Genomic DNA, 16,679 nt, shown 5'->3' with positions numbered 1-16,679 from the left:
TCTTATTTTACCAGTGACCCTCTGGTTGTCAAGTCAAGTCCCTACCCCCAGAGCTGTGAGGGATTTAAAAATGTTATATTTTGAAGTGTGCCGATTTTACACATCAAAGTTTACAGGTCTTGGGGAGGACTGCATATGTGAAGAAAAAAAAAAGTATGAAGCCTTTTACAGCTCCAGAGGCAGCTGTTTAAAGTCTACTAAATGCCTCTAGAGATGTTATTTTAGTCAGAGTCAGTTGGATCTGAAGACTACAAGTTTTAACTTGTTTGAAAATGAACACAATCTAGATTATCTTGAAGTTTACCAGACCTCTGGCTCCTCACCTGTACTTGACGCTCGAGGCTCCAGGCTACTTGGTGGTTGAATTGCATTAAGGGTAAGTATGTAAGCACCCATTCTTGACAAGGACTAATAATAAAGCCAATTTCTCTGGTTCTTTTTGATACAATGTTATGGTTATAGGTGCAATGTTAAATTGATAAAATACTATTTTAATGTTCTCAGGCTCAGAGGAGATTCTCTTTCATTCAACCCATCATAGATCAGTGTCACCACTTTATTTAGTCAGGTTCTACCTTGTGTACATCTATAACATAGCCTCTCTCAGTAACTGTATTGGTTTAAATTAGGGTTGTCAAACGATAAAAAAAATTTAATCGCGATTAATCGCTGAATGTCTATAGTTAATCGCGATTAATCGCATATTTTATCACATGATTAAAATTCTATTATTTTGCATTTCAGAACAGTTTTTAAGTACATATTAACAATGGAAAGCAATTTTTACCAGTGTGTCTTGATTGGGAATCAAATGAATGCAAAGAAAGTTACTTTATGAACTTGATTTTTAGATTTGTAATTATTTATTTACTGTAAACTAAAGAAAAATGTGTGAATCTGTCATTATTGCACAATTCCTCCAAGTACCTAACTAAAAAACTAAAAATCCCTATCCTTACTAGAGTCAATATAGTGTTTAGTAACTCCTAAATAATGTTGATTACTCACTGACGTCCAGTGATCACCGGTTAATGAGACAGCATTTGCAGCACCTTGCAGCAGTTCCAGTGTGGCTGCTTTCTCCGTGTGGTATGTGTATGGTGAAACTACTGTCTCCCTCGACAGCAACGAGACAGGTCAACCGTAGTACGTCTTTAAGACCCGAGTCCTCTACGATGCTGACAGGTCTGCAGTTAGTTGCTACCCGTTTAGCCCACTAGCGGGTAGCATCACGTTAACTGTACTACTATGCTTAGCTCCGTAGGTGGAAGCTCAAATACAACGTGCATATGGCTTTCGACTTGTCTACGAGCCATTCAGAGTTATTGCTGCTGTGTTTCTCCATCATGCCTGCAGCCTGCAAACAACAGCAGGATGTGATACGAGGAAGTGGCAGCTTGATGATAAGTAACAGTGCTGCAAAGGGTCAAAATAGTAGCCTGTTAGGTACGATGCAAAGCCGAGTGAAGTGTAAAATAAATTAATAAATGCCGGCATGCGATTAATGTGATTAAAAAAAATTAATCGCGTCGCGTCGGCCTTTAATCGCATTGCGATTAACGCGTTAACACTGACAGCCCTAGTTTATATATCTGTATTACAGTGCATTGTATATTGTGCTGTTAGAAACCAAAAGAGAATGAAACAACTGTTCAAATACAATGTAAATCTGGATTACAATGTTACCAACATTCAAATACTTTATAGAAAATAGGAAAAGCATCCACACTGCCTAATATATGAATCATACCTTTAATGGAATGATTTTGTTGGCATTCGTTGCACAGATCGCAGTGGGCAGTTATTTTTCCTGTTAATTAATTTTAACATTGGAACACCAGCACATCCGGCAAGCCTTTATTTGGTGAGCTGTGATACCTAGATATTAGTCTAAAAATTGACTAAAAACGAACAACAGGTCCAGGCCTCACTGTCATCTCAGTGGACATGCTTCTTGGTGTCAACAATTTCTTGTTGCAATGTAAAATAGAGACCATCTTATGATGGGATCACACCAGCCGCAAAGACAAATCCGGCCACGGGAGTAAAGTAGGAGGAACAATGGCCCCTTTCCTACTTCCAGCGACCTTTGTTCGGACCACACCCAGTTTCGAACTCTGCCTTTAATTACACACGTGTAAAGTGTAGTGGAAGTTTTCGATGCAGCAGGTGTAGAGTTTTTGGAAAGGATAGAATAGTAAAACAAAATAAGGACAGGCGAAGACTAAACCAAGTTAGGTTTTTTGTATTTTATTATACATTTGCAAGTTTACAGGAAGCACACAGGTTCACAGAAGGCACAGCAGCTCAAATGTGAAAAAGTCTCTTCAATGAGTGAACAGAAACACTGAGCTTATATACACAACAAGGAAATGGGAGTGATAATCACACATGTTCTGGTCTAAACATTTGCATTTTCTTACAGGCATATCTGAACTCCGGATACAATCTAAATCATAAGAGGCACCCTAGAGCCTCTGCGTCTCTTCCCTCTTGCCTTACTATCACCCTAGGGGTCACATACCCCATACATCTTGGACTGACAAGGGAACAACTGCTTCTCACAGAAAGATAGTTTACTGTGACACATTCAGCTCCAGACTTCCTGGCTCCACATATTGTAGAGAAAATGAAAATCTTCATGTGGGAATGAGATAAACTCCCTTCCAGCATTTATGAGAGAACACAGAAAGAAATAAAACAAAAATATAAAGAATCATGCTTAAATGTAATTTTGCCATTACATTCCACTCTTTTGATTACAACCTAATCACAATAACCAAATTACATTCATGTATAAGAATATATTTCAAATGTTTATTTTTTTGTGAGTGGATAAAAAGAAACCAGCAATGTGATGCGTGGACCCACGTAGCTCTTTCAGCGACCTTCACTGCGGTGTGTGTGACAAATAAAGTCTATAGTGCAGCTTTACTGAAAAACTTACTAGGGTATAATATTAAATGAACTGCTTTTAGATTAAAACCTCATATCAATCTGTATTGGTTCTCAATCTACTCAATAAACTAATATGAATTAACCAAAAATATGTTGTTTATTTCATTTTATTGTTGCCTTGCAACACAAAGTAATAGCAATTGCTGTCTGATATTTCTAAAAATCATTTTCAAGTTTTTTGGCCTATAGAGCAAACCTAAGCACTTCTAATTTGCAGTCTATTTATCCAATGTGTTACCTGACATAGGGAATATATCACATTATATAATGTATGTCAAAAACTGTACCTCAGTGTATTAAAATGATTGCTGAGCCTAAACTGCACATGTATATTTCCTGTTTTTCTGTTATCTGTGTGTGTGTGTGTGTGTGTGTGTGTGTGTGTGTGTGTGTGTGTGTGTGTGTGTGTGTGTGTGTGTGTGTGTGTGTGTGTGTGTGAATAGTAGTAGAATAGTGTACGGGTTTGGCAAATTTGGTGCGACAGCTGCATTTACTGCTTTGAGGTCCTGAACAAAACACCACTCGACGGCCGACCTTTGTCAAAAAAGGTGTGTGTTGTAGCCACAGGTTTCCCTCAACTGGTGAACGCTGCTTATACGTCGCGATAAGAGTTTCCTGTAACACCCTATGAAGGGAGAAAAGGAAACCTCTTTGTCCGTAGCATCAGTCCAGTCGGTCAGTCTGTCACAGTCCAGTACAAAAGGTCCTGAGTCTGTCTCCTGATCTGTTTGGAGACAAAGATACAAAAATGTGAGCTTTTGAGTTAGGAAGTCTGAAAAACATATGTTGTTTATCAGTCAAGTTTACAAATTTTCCATCTTCGTCCGCTTATCCGGGGTCGGGTCGCGGGGGTAGCAGCTCCAGCAGGGGACCCCAAACTTCCCTTTCCCGAGCCACATTAACCAGCTCCGACTGGGGGATCCTGAGGCGTTCCCAGGCCAGGTTGGAGATATAATCCCTCCACCTAGTCCTGGGTCTTCCCCGGGGCCTCCTCCCAGCTGGACATGCCTGGAACACCTCCCTAGGGAGGCGCCCAGGGGGCATCCTTACCAGATGCCCGAACCACCTCAACGCGAAGGAGCAGCGGCTCTACTCCGAGCTCCTCACGGATAACTGAGCTTCTCTACCTATCTCTAAGGGAGACGCCAACCCATTTCGGCCGCTTGTACCCTGGATCTTGTTCTTTCGGTCATGACCAAGCCTTCATGACCATAGGTGAGGGTAGGAACAAAAACTGACCGGTAGATTGAGAGCTTTGCCTTCTGGCTCAGCTCTCTTTTCATCACAACGGTGCAGTAAATTGAATGTAATACCGCACCCGCTGTGCCGATTCTGCGACCAATCTCCCGCTCCATTGTCCCCTCACTCGCGAACAAGACCCCAAGGTACTTGAACTCCTTTACTTGGGGTAAGGACTCATTCCCTACCTGGAGAAGGCACTCCATCGGTTTCCTGCTGAGAACCATGGCCTCCGATTTAGAGGTGCTGATCCTCATCCCAGCCGCTTCACACTCGGCTGCGAACTGATCCAGTGAGTGCTGAAGGTCACAGGCTGATGATGCCATCAGGACCACATCATCTGCAAAAAGCAGCGATGAGATCCCCAGCCCACCGAACTGCAACCCCTCTCCACCCCGACTACGCCTCGATATCCTGTCCATAAATACTACAAACAGGATTGGTGACAAAGCACAGCCCTGGCGGAGGCCAACTCTCACCTGAAACGAGTCCGACTTACTGCCGAGAACCCAGACACAGCTCTCGCTTTGGTCGTACAGAGATTGGATGGCCCTGAGAAGGGACCCCCTCACCCCGTACTCCCGCAGCACGTCCCACAGTATCTCCCGGGGCACCCGGTCATATGCCTTCTCCAGATCCACAAAACACATGTAGACTGGTTGGGCATACTCCCAGGCTCCCTCCAGGATCTTTGCGAGAGTAAAGATCTGGTCCGTTGTTCCACGACCAGGACGAAATCCGCATTGTTCCTCTTCAACCTGAGGTTCGACTATCGACCGAACCCTCCTTTCCAGGAGGCTGAGAAGTGTGATACCCCTGTAATTGGCACACACCCTCTGGTCCCCCTTTTTAAAAAGGGGAACCACCACCCTGGTCTGCCACTCCTTAGGCACCGTCCCAGACTTCCACGCAATGTTGAAGAGGCGTGTCAACCAAGACAACCCCTCCACACCCAGAGCCTTAAGCATTTCTGGACGGATCTCATCAATTCCTGGGGCTTTGCCACTGTGGAGTTGTTTCACTACCTCAGCAACCTCCACCAGGGAAATTGACGACAATCCCCCATCATCCTCCAGCTCTGCCTCTACCATAGAGGGCGTATTAGTCGGATTTAGGAGTTCCTCAAAGTGCTCCTTCCACCGCCCTATTACCTCCTCAGTTGAGGTCAACAGCGTCCCATCCTTACTGTACACAGCTTGGATGGTTCCCCGCTTTCCCCTCCTGAGGTGGCGAACGGTTTTCCAGAAGCACCTTGGTGCCGACCGAAAGTCCTTCTCCATGTCTTCTCTGAACTTCTCCCACACCCGCTGCTTTTCCTCTTTCACGGTAGAGGCTGCAGCCCTTCGGGCCCTTCGGTACATTGCAACTGCTTCCGGAGTCCTCTGGGATAACATATCCCGGAAAGACTCCTTCTTCAGTCGGACGGCTTCCCTGACCACCGGTGTCCACCACGGTGTTCGTGGGTTACCGCCCCTTGAGGCACCTAAGACCCTAAGACCACAGCTCCCCACCGCAGCTTCAGCAATGGAAACTTTGAACATTGTCCACTCGGGTTCAATGCCCCCAGCCTCCACAGGGATGCACGAAAAGCTCCGCCGGAGGTGTGAGTTGAAAGTCTGTTGGACAGGGGCCTCCTCCAGACGTTCCCAATTTACCCGCACTACCCGTTTGGGCTTACCAGGTCTGTCCAGAGTCTTCCCCCACCCCTTGACCCAACTCACCACCAGATGGTGATCGGTTGACAGCTCTGCCCCTCTCTTCACCCGAGTGTCCAAAACATTCGGCCTCAGATCAGATGAAACAATTATAAAATCAATCATTGACCTTTGGCCTAGGGTGCTCTGGTACCAAGTACACTTATGAGCATCCCTATGTTCGAACATGGTGTTCGTTATAGACAATCCATGACTAGCACAGAAGTCCAACAACAAACAACCACTCTGGTTTAGATCAGGGAGGCCGTTCCTCCCAATCACGCCTCTCCATGTGTCTCCATCATTGCCCACGTGCGCGTTGAAGTCCCCCAGCAGAACTATGGAGTCCCCGACTGGAGCCCCATGCAGGACTCCACTCAAGGTCTCCAAGAAGGCCGAATACTCCGAACTCTTGTTTGGTGCATATGCACAAACAACAGTCAGAGTTTTCCTCCCCACAACCCGCAGGCGTAGGGAGGCAACCCTCTCGTCCACCGGGTTAAACTCCAACGTAGCGGCGCTCAGCCGGGGGCTTGTGAGTATCCCCACACCCGCCCGGCTCCTCACACCCTGTGCAACTCCGGAGAAGAAAAGAGTCCAACCCCTATCCAGGAGTATGGTTCCAGAACCGAGACTGTGCGTAGCGGTAAGCCCCACCAGATCTAACCGGTAGCGCTCCACCTCCCGCACAAGTTCCGGCTCCTTCCCCCACAGAGAGGTGACATTCCACGTCCCCAGAGCCAGCGTCTGCTGCCCAGGTCTGGTCCGTCGAGGCCCCTGACCTTCACTGCCACCCATATGGCAGCGCACCCGACCCCAGCGGTTCCTCCCACAGGTGGTGGGCCCATGGGATGGAGAGATAGGTGCCACGTAGCTTTTTTGGGGTGTGCCCGACCGGGCTCCGTGGCAAACCCGGCCACCAGACGCTCGCTGACGAGCCCTCCATCTGGGCCTGGCTCCAGACGGGGGCCCCGGGCTTCCTCCGGGCAGGGTCACTTCATCTCTACCTCGGTCACTCATAGGGTTTTTGAACCATTATTTGTCTGGCCCCTCACCTGAGACCACTTTGCCTTGGGAGACCCTACCAGGAGCACAAAGCTCCAGACAACACAGCCCTCAGGTTCATAGTGACACACAAACCTCTCCACCACGATAAGGTGATGGTCCCTGGAGAGGAAGTTTACAAATACTGCACATTTTTCATCATGCCAGTACGCATAAGTACACTCAAGCTCATCGTTTAGTTCTTCAAAAAACTGTTCAGCGTAGTCTTCAGCTGGGTCTGGCGAAACGAGAGTTACAATGTAAGTGTTGCGGTTTCATGAACTCAGCTGTTTGAGACACAAAGCCTTATGCTTCAGCCAAGAGATTTATTTACAGCCTGACACAGAGAAATCCACCATTGAAAAATGTACAAGGATGTGTGTGTGGGCTCTGACATGAATATGTCAGACAAAGTGTAGTTGTTATCAAGACGCACAACGCTTTGCTAAATTCCAACTTAATGAAACACAACTGAACTAACAGAATTCTCCATTACCAATACCACAATGCAAAAAAAACACTTCATTATAAGTAAAAGCCCTGCATTCAAAAGAGACAAAAAACTAGAGAAATATTGGGGAGATTGTGAGGGGGGAATGGTCAGAGAGCTCTAATGCAATTCAGTCAGTTTCCTAACAACAGAATTATTTTGTTTTGTTAATTATTTATTATTTTGTTTCATTTTGAACCCATAATTGCAAATCAAATTGCAAAGAAAACATTATTTGGGAGTAGTAAGAAGTAATACCAAGGATGGAAAGGGTTTAGTTACTGATGCCATTTTACTGACATTTTGTTGACTCAAGGGAGATGTCCTCTGAAGAATTTTTTATTTGACTTAGAAGTCATCCAACAAGCCTTAGAGAGCTGTGAATCTGATATAAGACTAAATATGGACTTGAAGCAAACACCAGACCTCTCTTAGTGTCACTGGATTTGTTCCAGTAACATATTCTCTATGGAGCGCAAAAGTGACCCCCCCCACTTTTTTAAAGGCTCTGGTTCTGGAAGTGACCAGAACCATCCTTTTTCCATGCAAGTCTATGGGGAAAAAGTATTTTTGGGCCCGAGGGCTATTTTTTTATTTACTTTTTTACAAAGTCTGACACACTTCCTGGGGGCCTGGGCTGTCTGAGCCAACCTTGCCTCAAGAGCACAATGCTTTGACAAATTTTCACTTAAAGGGTGGTTCCATTATTTAATTTTTTAAAGGGTTATATATAATTAATATTCACATTTTGGTCAGATTAAGTATGTGTTAGCATCAAAATGCTGTTTTCCAAAGTCTTTTTGCACATGACCTGACAGGTTTATTATTATTAACACTATATTATTAGATTTTTAATACTGATGCTTCAATGGTTGACAACCTAGGGGTTGGCCCCCTCCAAAATGTCAAAAGATAAATTTGACATGATTAATGGGATATGAAAGAAGAAAAAACTGAATTTTGCCACACAAGTTTCTCAGCATATATATATTTAAAATTTAAAATTCATAATTATCTAACATGTTCTTTTCTATGAAATATTGGATCATTTCCCCTCTTTATTATTTCAATGAAAACATCTGAGAGGTTTAGAGAGGAAATTTCTCTTTGGTGGAACAGCTGACAGTACAGTATAATTTATTCATCCTACAAACTTTTATATCCAGCTAAATCTTTGGGTTGGTTTTGTTTCGTTGACTATAAAAGCAGCAGGATTAAAATGACGAGTCACAATGAAAGCATTGGATGTTGTTTTCATTTCGGGCATGGCAAAGCATGTTTTACCAGGAACTATTTGTATTGCGGAGCTTATCTCAGTTCAACAAAACACAGGTCTCTCTCCATTTCCATCCACATTCAGGTTTGATCAGTTTCAGTCATTGTCACGTTACAATGGATGCAGCGCTTCTCAACCAAACAAACACGAGTACATCTACCTCCTGCACCGTGGAGTCTTCAGTGGAAAAGCACATGTATCCATCTGTCTATTCTCTTTTTTTTATTGTGGGCTTTCCGGCTAATTGCCTGTCTCTGTATGTAGCCTGGATGCTGATGAGGAATGGGAACAGCACGGCGGTCTACCTCATCAACCTGTCCATTTCAGACCTGCTCTACACAATCTCTCTGCCTGTGTGGATTGAGCTGGCCCTGCAGAGGCCTCTGGCTGTGATCATGCACAACAGCTTTTATGTCGGCTCAGGCCTCCTTTGCTGCCTTTCTGTCGATCGTTACCTAGCAGTGGTCTATCCTCTCCACTTTCACTGGGTCCGAGAGGTGCAGACTGCAGCAGTTGTGAGGATTGCTGTTTGGACTTTGGAGGTTGCCATCCACATCATCTTGCTTGACCACACGGGGGCGCTGCAAGCTTTCTCCTCAAGAAACTTGTGTGAGGAGCGAATACCCATGACACAAGAAGATGCCAACATCGCCCTTACACGAGTCACCCTGGGTTTCTTGGTCCCTGTCTTCATCATGACCTTTTGTTTTCAGCAGATCATGTGGTCACTGCGGCAGAGCAACTCCATCCAGACAGAGGAGCGCAGGAAAGTGGGACTGCTGCTGTTTTTCCTTATTCTAACATACATAGTGGCCTTTATGCCCTATCAGACTGTCATGCTTCTCAGGGCCATACTGGAGCCCGGGACCTGCGTCTGGGCCACAAGGCTCAGAGATCTATACCTGGTCACAGTTGCCACGACTACCATAAACAATACAGCGGATCCTATAATATACTGTTTAACCAGTGAGACTGCTCAGAAAGAGATTAGGAAAGCTTCAGAGAAATGTTGGGGAGTTTTTGTGAGGAAGAAATGGTCAGATAGCTCTTATTCAGTCTTTTTCCTAATAACACAATTATCTATTTGTTCCTTTTTAATTAGCAAATCAAATGGAAAACAAATTATTATTTGGGACTGTGTATTTTAGGTAATACTAAAGGTGGAAACTAAGTGTTCACATACTGATACCGTTTTACTGACAATATTATGTTAATGCAATGGCATAATTTTCTCTGGGGAAATATTTTTTAAACTTTATTTTTTTGTATTGAACAAATCATCTCTTTTATTGTTGAAATGTACAATGGTTGACTGTGAACAAGATCACATTTACATGTATTTCTTAATCGATTTGTTAATTGATTATTCAAGTTGAGCAATAGTAATATAAAATAGCCTCCTCTGGATTGTCATATCTGTTGCCTTATTTCATTAAAGGATAGTTTAGTTAAAGATTGAAGTCTTTCTTACTGCAGTACTTGGATACCCAAATGTACAATGATAATTCGCTCTTTGTGCTTCCACGGACAGTGTATGTTTGCTGAGCCACAACAGATGGATAGTATCACATCAAACAGGAAAATTGGTACTACTTTGGAAGATCCCTTTTTTATTTGTCTAACTTTGCTGAAGCCTCACATTAACTTTGGCTAAACTTTTGAATTTATGTTTACCCAGAACGAGGAGTGTGTATTTTTTCCCTGTCACTTACATTGAAATTACTTTAAGAAGGGGTCTCTTTGTGGCCAGCATGGGTAAGCGGAATGATTACAGCAACTAATAATGTTTTTAATGTACATATAGACATGAGTATTGTTTTTAAGACAGACTATACAGTATATATATATATATATATATATATATGTACCTATCCTTTAGGAGCACGTAGACTCAGCCATAACAAGATAGCAACGCCATGGAAACAATTATGTTCAAACAGATGTGTATTCCTTTATCAGATAATAATCAGCATCACCTTAATTTAGTCCATATCTATATTGACACACCAAACATAAAGACAAGCAATGTCATAGACTCAGTACCTAAATTAAATCTGCCATGTGGTCCTCCAACCCCGGTAGTTTGTTCTGTCATGGCCTGTCTCCCAGTAAATGATATTCGGTAGTCAGGGCCGACAATGCGACAGCTGCTGACTCTTCCTGTTTCTTTAAGCTGACTGATTGATCAGTAGAAGACAAGACAACTTGATGTATCCATTCATTCATCCATCCATTTTGATAATAATACATTTTATGAACAACATTTGGAGCAAAAACACAACTGAATGAAGAGTAAGTAGACCTTCATATGAGTTGAATTGAGTACTGTGAATGTATTTTTATTGTAGACACTTTGAGACTTAAAAGGACCATACAACAGGTTGGTTATGCTTTAGCGCATTAAGTAGCGTGTTACTAGTGTATTAATAGGCCCATACTAAATTATTGCTAAAAGCTCCAAAGCATTAAAGCAAAGCAAGTTTTTAGACTGATGTTCTAATTTCCAGGAGGCCATCAGTTTTGATTCATTTGAGCAAAGTGTAAAGAATTACCTTTAGACTTGAAACTTGCTAGCTTTGCTAACTAGCTTTATAACAATAATAAATTCATTTACATTGCACTTTTTAAAACAGGTGTTACAAAGTGCTTCACAAGACAATGCAATGATAGTCCATCACAGATAACATCTGATCAACAATTGTTAAAAAAAAATAATAATTCAATAGAGATTTTGAAAGTGGCTACACAAGTTGTGAAAGAAATGTCTTCAGATCACTTTCAGTAGTCTGACAATAGAAAATAAAGCAGATTAAAGTTACTACACCCGGAAAGATGATAATCATAATATACTGAAATATGCTAAAACCAAGTTTTCTGGAAGATGGAAACAAATCTCAAGACTTCTGAGAAAATGTTCAACAGTAGGGTAAAGCAATTTGTCATTAATTTGCTAAAATAGAGCAAAACTTCTTGGCTAGTACTTTAAAAGGTTTCTCCAGCGATTTAGAATTTTACTTCAATAAAGTTGGGGCTCTCACATGACACATTGTGTTTTATTTAATGTCAAAATCAAAGCAGCAGAGGCTGAGGTATCCTGACTTTTAGTCTCAAGCATGTGTCAAGCCCCCATACACAGAATCCTACATATCCCATGATGCAACTCAATAGCATCTTTTAGTAGATTCTCTCTGACTTCTAAATGCCCATGGCTTTCGAACTCCACGCCTCTAGTTCATAATACAGGCTTTCAAGTCAAGATAACATTGATGACATCAGGATTTAATTTTCAGACTTTAGAAAGCTCCCAACAATGCCATAGAATGTATTATTTAACTGTTTTCACAGGCTGAATAGTACTCTCTGATGAATAAACTGAATTCATATACATTGTGTTATTCTTTACTTATTTCCTTCCTTGTTTCTCTACAAGGTGTGTGCAATGGAAAATTTAACCCTGGCCGCAAATTCAGAATGTTACTCAGTTGACAGCGCATCCAGGAGAAGGCCTTTTCTGTTTTTCTACCTGGCTATCATCATCACTGCCATCCCGTCCAACATCTTCTCCCTCTATGTGTCCTGGCAGCATATTAGACAGAAGAACGAGCTTGGTGTGTATCTATTCTATCTGGCCCTGAGTGACCTGATCTTCACTATCGGCCTTTCTCTGTGGCTGGACTTCCTGTGGAATGGAGTTTGTGCCCACGGGGGCTACGTTTGCATGCTATCTGTCTACTCTCTCTTCACTAACTTTTACACCAGCGATGCTCTCCTCTGCTGCATCGCTATTGACCGCTACCTGGCAGTGGTTCATCCATTAAAGTACACTTTCTTGAGGAAGGTTAGCACTGCAACTGCGGTCAGTGTTGTCATTTGGGTGTTGGTGGTCTGCTTCAATGCCACCACCATCAGATGGGAGGACTCATACAGTGAAAACAATGAGTTTTCATTGTGCTTTGATACCTTTATCCCACTGTCAGAGAACCTGGCTCGAGCTAATGTAGCACGCTTCATCCTAGGCTTCATTGTTCCCGTTCTCCTGGTGGTGTTTTCCACCTGGAGGATCTGTGTGGCGGTGAAATCCAACCAGGCCACAGAGGAACAGGAACGTAGACGGATTTCAAAGCTTCTGACGGTAATCCTACTCTCCCTTTTGTTTTGCTTTGGACCTACCCACATCATGATGCTCCTCCGCATAGTAGTCAATGACTGCTGGACTAATGCATGGTTTCTTTATCTATACAAGATCAGCATAGCTATCTCAAGCCTCAACTGTCTTGCAGACCCTCTCCTTTACTGCTTCATTACTAAAACATGGAAGGCAAATGTGAAACAGGTTGTTCTCGTCATCCTATGTAGGTTAAATAAGGTTGGAACAATCAAATAAATGTAACAACCTTGTGGTTAACAGTTAGACATTAAACAGTACAACACAATCCTGAAGTTAACAAGAAAAGTACAGACAAGGCCTTAAATGTGAAACAGTTGTTTAAAAAAAAGTTGTCCGCTATTAAAGGACAAAGCTGGCAGTGTTAACAAGTCTCATTAAAAGACCAAAGCCAACATTGGGTTAGCTGTCTCTAAAAACTTTCTGATAGTTTGTCTGTGGCACTCTGCCCAAACCCCATCATTGGTGGTTTTTGTATTAAAAATTTTACTCAGGTTAAAAGTATGTTAGTATTATTAGCAACATTTTCTCATCTTAAAGTGGCCATATTATGCTCATTTTCAGGTTCATAATTGTAATTTGAGATTGTATCAGAATAGGTTTACATGGTTTAATAAAAACAAAAAACACCATATTTTTGTTGTACTGCACATTGCTGCAGCTCCTCTTTTCACCCTGTGTCAGGTCTCTGTTTTAGCTACAGAGTGAGACCTCTCAACTTCTGTAAGATCTTTCTCGTCAGGCGCACATGCGCAGTAGCTAGGTAAGGATTACATGAGCTAGCTAGGTGTTTCTGCAACTTCGGCCTGTACAAGGCAGGATTAGCTGAGAGACTTCTTCTAAACAAGGGCGCACTTCCAACTTTCTGTGGAATACCTGCAGAACAGGGACATGTAAGTAGTTATATATTTTAATATATATTGTGACAAATTGCAAGAGTTTGCAACGTTTTATTCTCAAGTGTTTAAAATGTAACATTTTGTCATCCTGCCTTCATAACAACAAAGGCTGGCAAGGACACCTGCTCTTCCATGTGAGTCCTTGTCCTGCCTCTTCTATCCATTCATCAGTGCCATAATATGCTTCACCTAACACTAAATAACCTGCATCAGCAGAAGCCAGCCCATCTGAACACCCATCTTCTCACCTCTCATCTCCCACTGTCCTTGACTCTGCAACAGCCTTCTTTATATGTAATATTCAGGTGTATGTAGAGATGGAGATAACTAAGGATCAATGGGTTTTGTCAGTGAATCCTAACCTCATCTGGATGTTGGCAGAGTTTCAGCGGCAGCACGTGTGAGAGCCTGCTCCATCTCAGGCATGATCAATAAATAGTAATCTACACTGGTGATCTGATTGTATGTGCACACATGTCATAAAAACATGATCCTCGTTGGAATAAAAGGGTAGAGTGCAAAGTGAGCTGCAGTACTGTAGTTGATTCTGTATCACAGTAAAAGCGTTGGTGTTGGAAAGTTGGTTGAAAGAATAAAACAGATCTTGGAACAGAAACTTGAATCAGGATTATCAGACACATTTTGTCGAATCCCATGCCCTGGCAGCTGTGACCCGCACTGGTTGTTGGCAGACAAGCTGTGGGAAAAGTCAGGGCAATGTACACATACACGTGTATGATATACATGCCGCAGAGAAAATCGGAAACGCAGATGTGCTAATGAAGGAAACAGATGGACAAATTTAGCAGTGTAGAGTTGTGTGGTAACAATATTACATAAGCTATTTGTAATGTAAACTAAGAGATTAATAGGTTTTACTGTATTTACGACAGATGTTTTACTGTAGTTTATGCAACTATAAACTGGATTTGCTGCAGTAAAAATATAACCGTAACATTTCTTTCAGGGACATGTAAGTAGTTCTATACAATTTATTTTTTAGATTAGGGTGAATTTGTGTGTGTTGTAGCAGACACAAAATAACACCCCAACTCCCAGAAAAAGTGTTTTTTTCATAATATGGGCACTTTAAGTATAAAAAATAAAAGTACTCACTGTGCAGTAAAATGGTCCCTGTCAGGTATTGGATTAATATTACTGGTGCATTTATGTGAACAGTATATTGCATTGTACTGCTGCAATCTATAGCAATGCATCAAATTTTGGCATTTTATGTTTGTAGGGTCGCTGTCCTGTGAAAACCATATATTTCTTAAGTCAACTTTTCATGAGCTCAGAAAAACAGCCCTGTTTTCAGCTTTGTGATAATGCATTTTTCAGCTGCTCCAAGAGGGTTCTGAAAGTTTATTTATCTTATGAAGTAAGATAATTTCTCAACCTCTGCCCATACATCATTCTGCACAGTTACATAATTTTTTCTATCAAACGCATGTTTAAACTGACAGTTTGCTTTGCTTGTACTGTATATCTCTGCTATCAAGGTAGACAGCTGTATACCCTTTATCAGCAGTGACTTATGTGCAGTTGTTCCATGGTGAAGTATTATTATTATTATTATTATTATTATTATTATTATTATTATTATAACGTGTAAGTGTGGACTGGTAGCTGGAGAGGTGCCAGTTCACATCCTGGGCAAAGCCATGGTGCTCTTGAGCAAGGCAACCCCCACCTGCTTGGGGCACTCCCCCGAGGAGCAGCACCCTCACTCTGACATCGCTCCATTAGTGTGTTTAGCATGTATAGGTCCTGACCTGTGTTCAATGTGTGTGCAACTGTACTGTAAGTGAAAATTGTGAATTTGTGAATTTCCCCTTGCGGGATAAATAAAGGCATTCTCTTTCAAATAAAGAAAACCTTCTCTATACAAAGAAAATAGATGGATTTTATTAATAATGTGTGAGTAGGAAAATAATATTTTAACCCTTAGCCCTGTGACTATATGACAACCCATTTGACTATGGTTTCACTTCAGCTTTTTGTGTCACACTATTTGTATTTTTGATCAGACAACTGTGAACCAGAGGTCATGGTAAGGGTGTATTTGAATTTAACAGCCAAACATTATTTCCTCCTTTCCTTGAGTGCCATCATCCCATTAAAAACACTCTACGGAAGGACAGATTCATAGAAAAGTTCATCACTCACTACCAACACAGTATGCTGTGATTTTGGAAATAAATGGCTCAAGAACCTTTTCAGTAATGACAGTGAATTGTACAAGTGCTGGTCTGAGGTGTGGCAGAGTAAAAGTGGATATCTGAAGCTCTCTAGTGGACAGTTATAGAAGTGCAGCAAACTGTCTCTACACAGTTTACACTTGTATAGTTGATCATTTCAGATATATCTCTTCTGTGGTGCTCTTGCACAATGTTTTACATGTTTTATTACATAACCTGTAGTGTTTTATTACAGAAATTAATAAATAATACTTATAAATAAATAATATATACAATTATAATATAATAATATAATATATAATAGTAATAATAATATAATAATAATTATAATATAAATAATTAATAAACACATAAATAGATGTATGCCATAAGCATTGTCCTCTTGTATCAATCCTGCAGCTCATATACAAATGCATGTACAAACATAGAAACACACACATGCGCACACACAGGCTTTGACCATTAAAAAACAACCAGGGAGCAGCTTTATGTCCCCAGATGTGAGGTGAACCATGCACATAATGCACTCTAAAAATGCATTCTTTATATTTATATATTTTAATATATATTGTGACAAATTGCAAGAGTTTGCAACGTTTTATTCTCAGGTGTTTAAAATGTAACATTTTGTCATCCTGCCTTCATAACAACAAAGGCTGGCAAGGACACCTGCTCTTCCATGTGAGTCCTTGTCCTGCCTCTTCTATCCATTC

General features: G+C 41.7%; 1 protein-coding gene across 1 annotated transcript; it reads left to right on the top strand.

The window, feature by feature from the left end:
- The first annotated feature begins 8,970 nt into the window (after window positions 1-8,970).
- On the top strand, window positions 8,971-14,169 carry gpr65 (G protein-coupled receptor 65). The gene is made up of 3 exons (XM_078278116.1): window positions 8,971-9,606; window positions 12,132-13,053; window positions 14,048-14,169. The coding sequence occupies exons 1-3, from the start codon at window positions 8,971-8,973 to the stop codon at window positions 14,167-14,169; spliced, it is 1,680 nt and encodes a 559-aa protein (XP_078134242.1).
- Window positions 14,170-16,679: the final 2,510 nt, after the last annotated feature.

This window comes from Sander vitreus, chromosome 20 (assembly GCF_031162955.1).
Source record: "Sander vitreus isolate 19-12246 chromosome 20, sanVit1, whole genome shotgun sequence".
NCBI classification, from domain to species: domain Eukaryota; kingdom Metazoa; phylum Chordata; class Actinopteri; order Perciformes; family Percidae; genus Sander; species Sander vitreus.
This window is presented reverse-complemented; position numbering and strand designations above follow the sequence as displayed.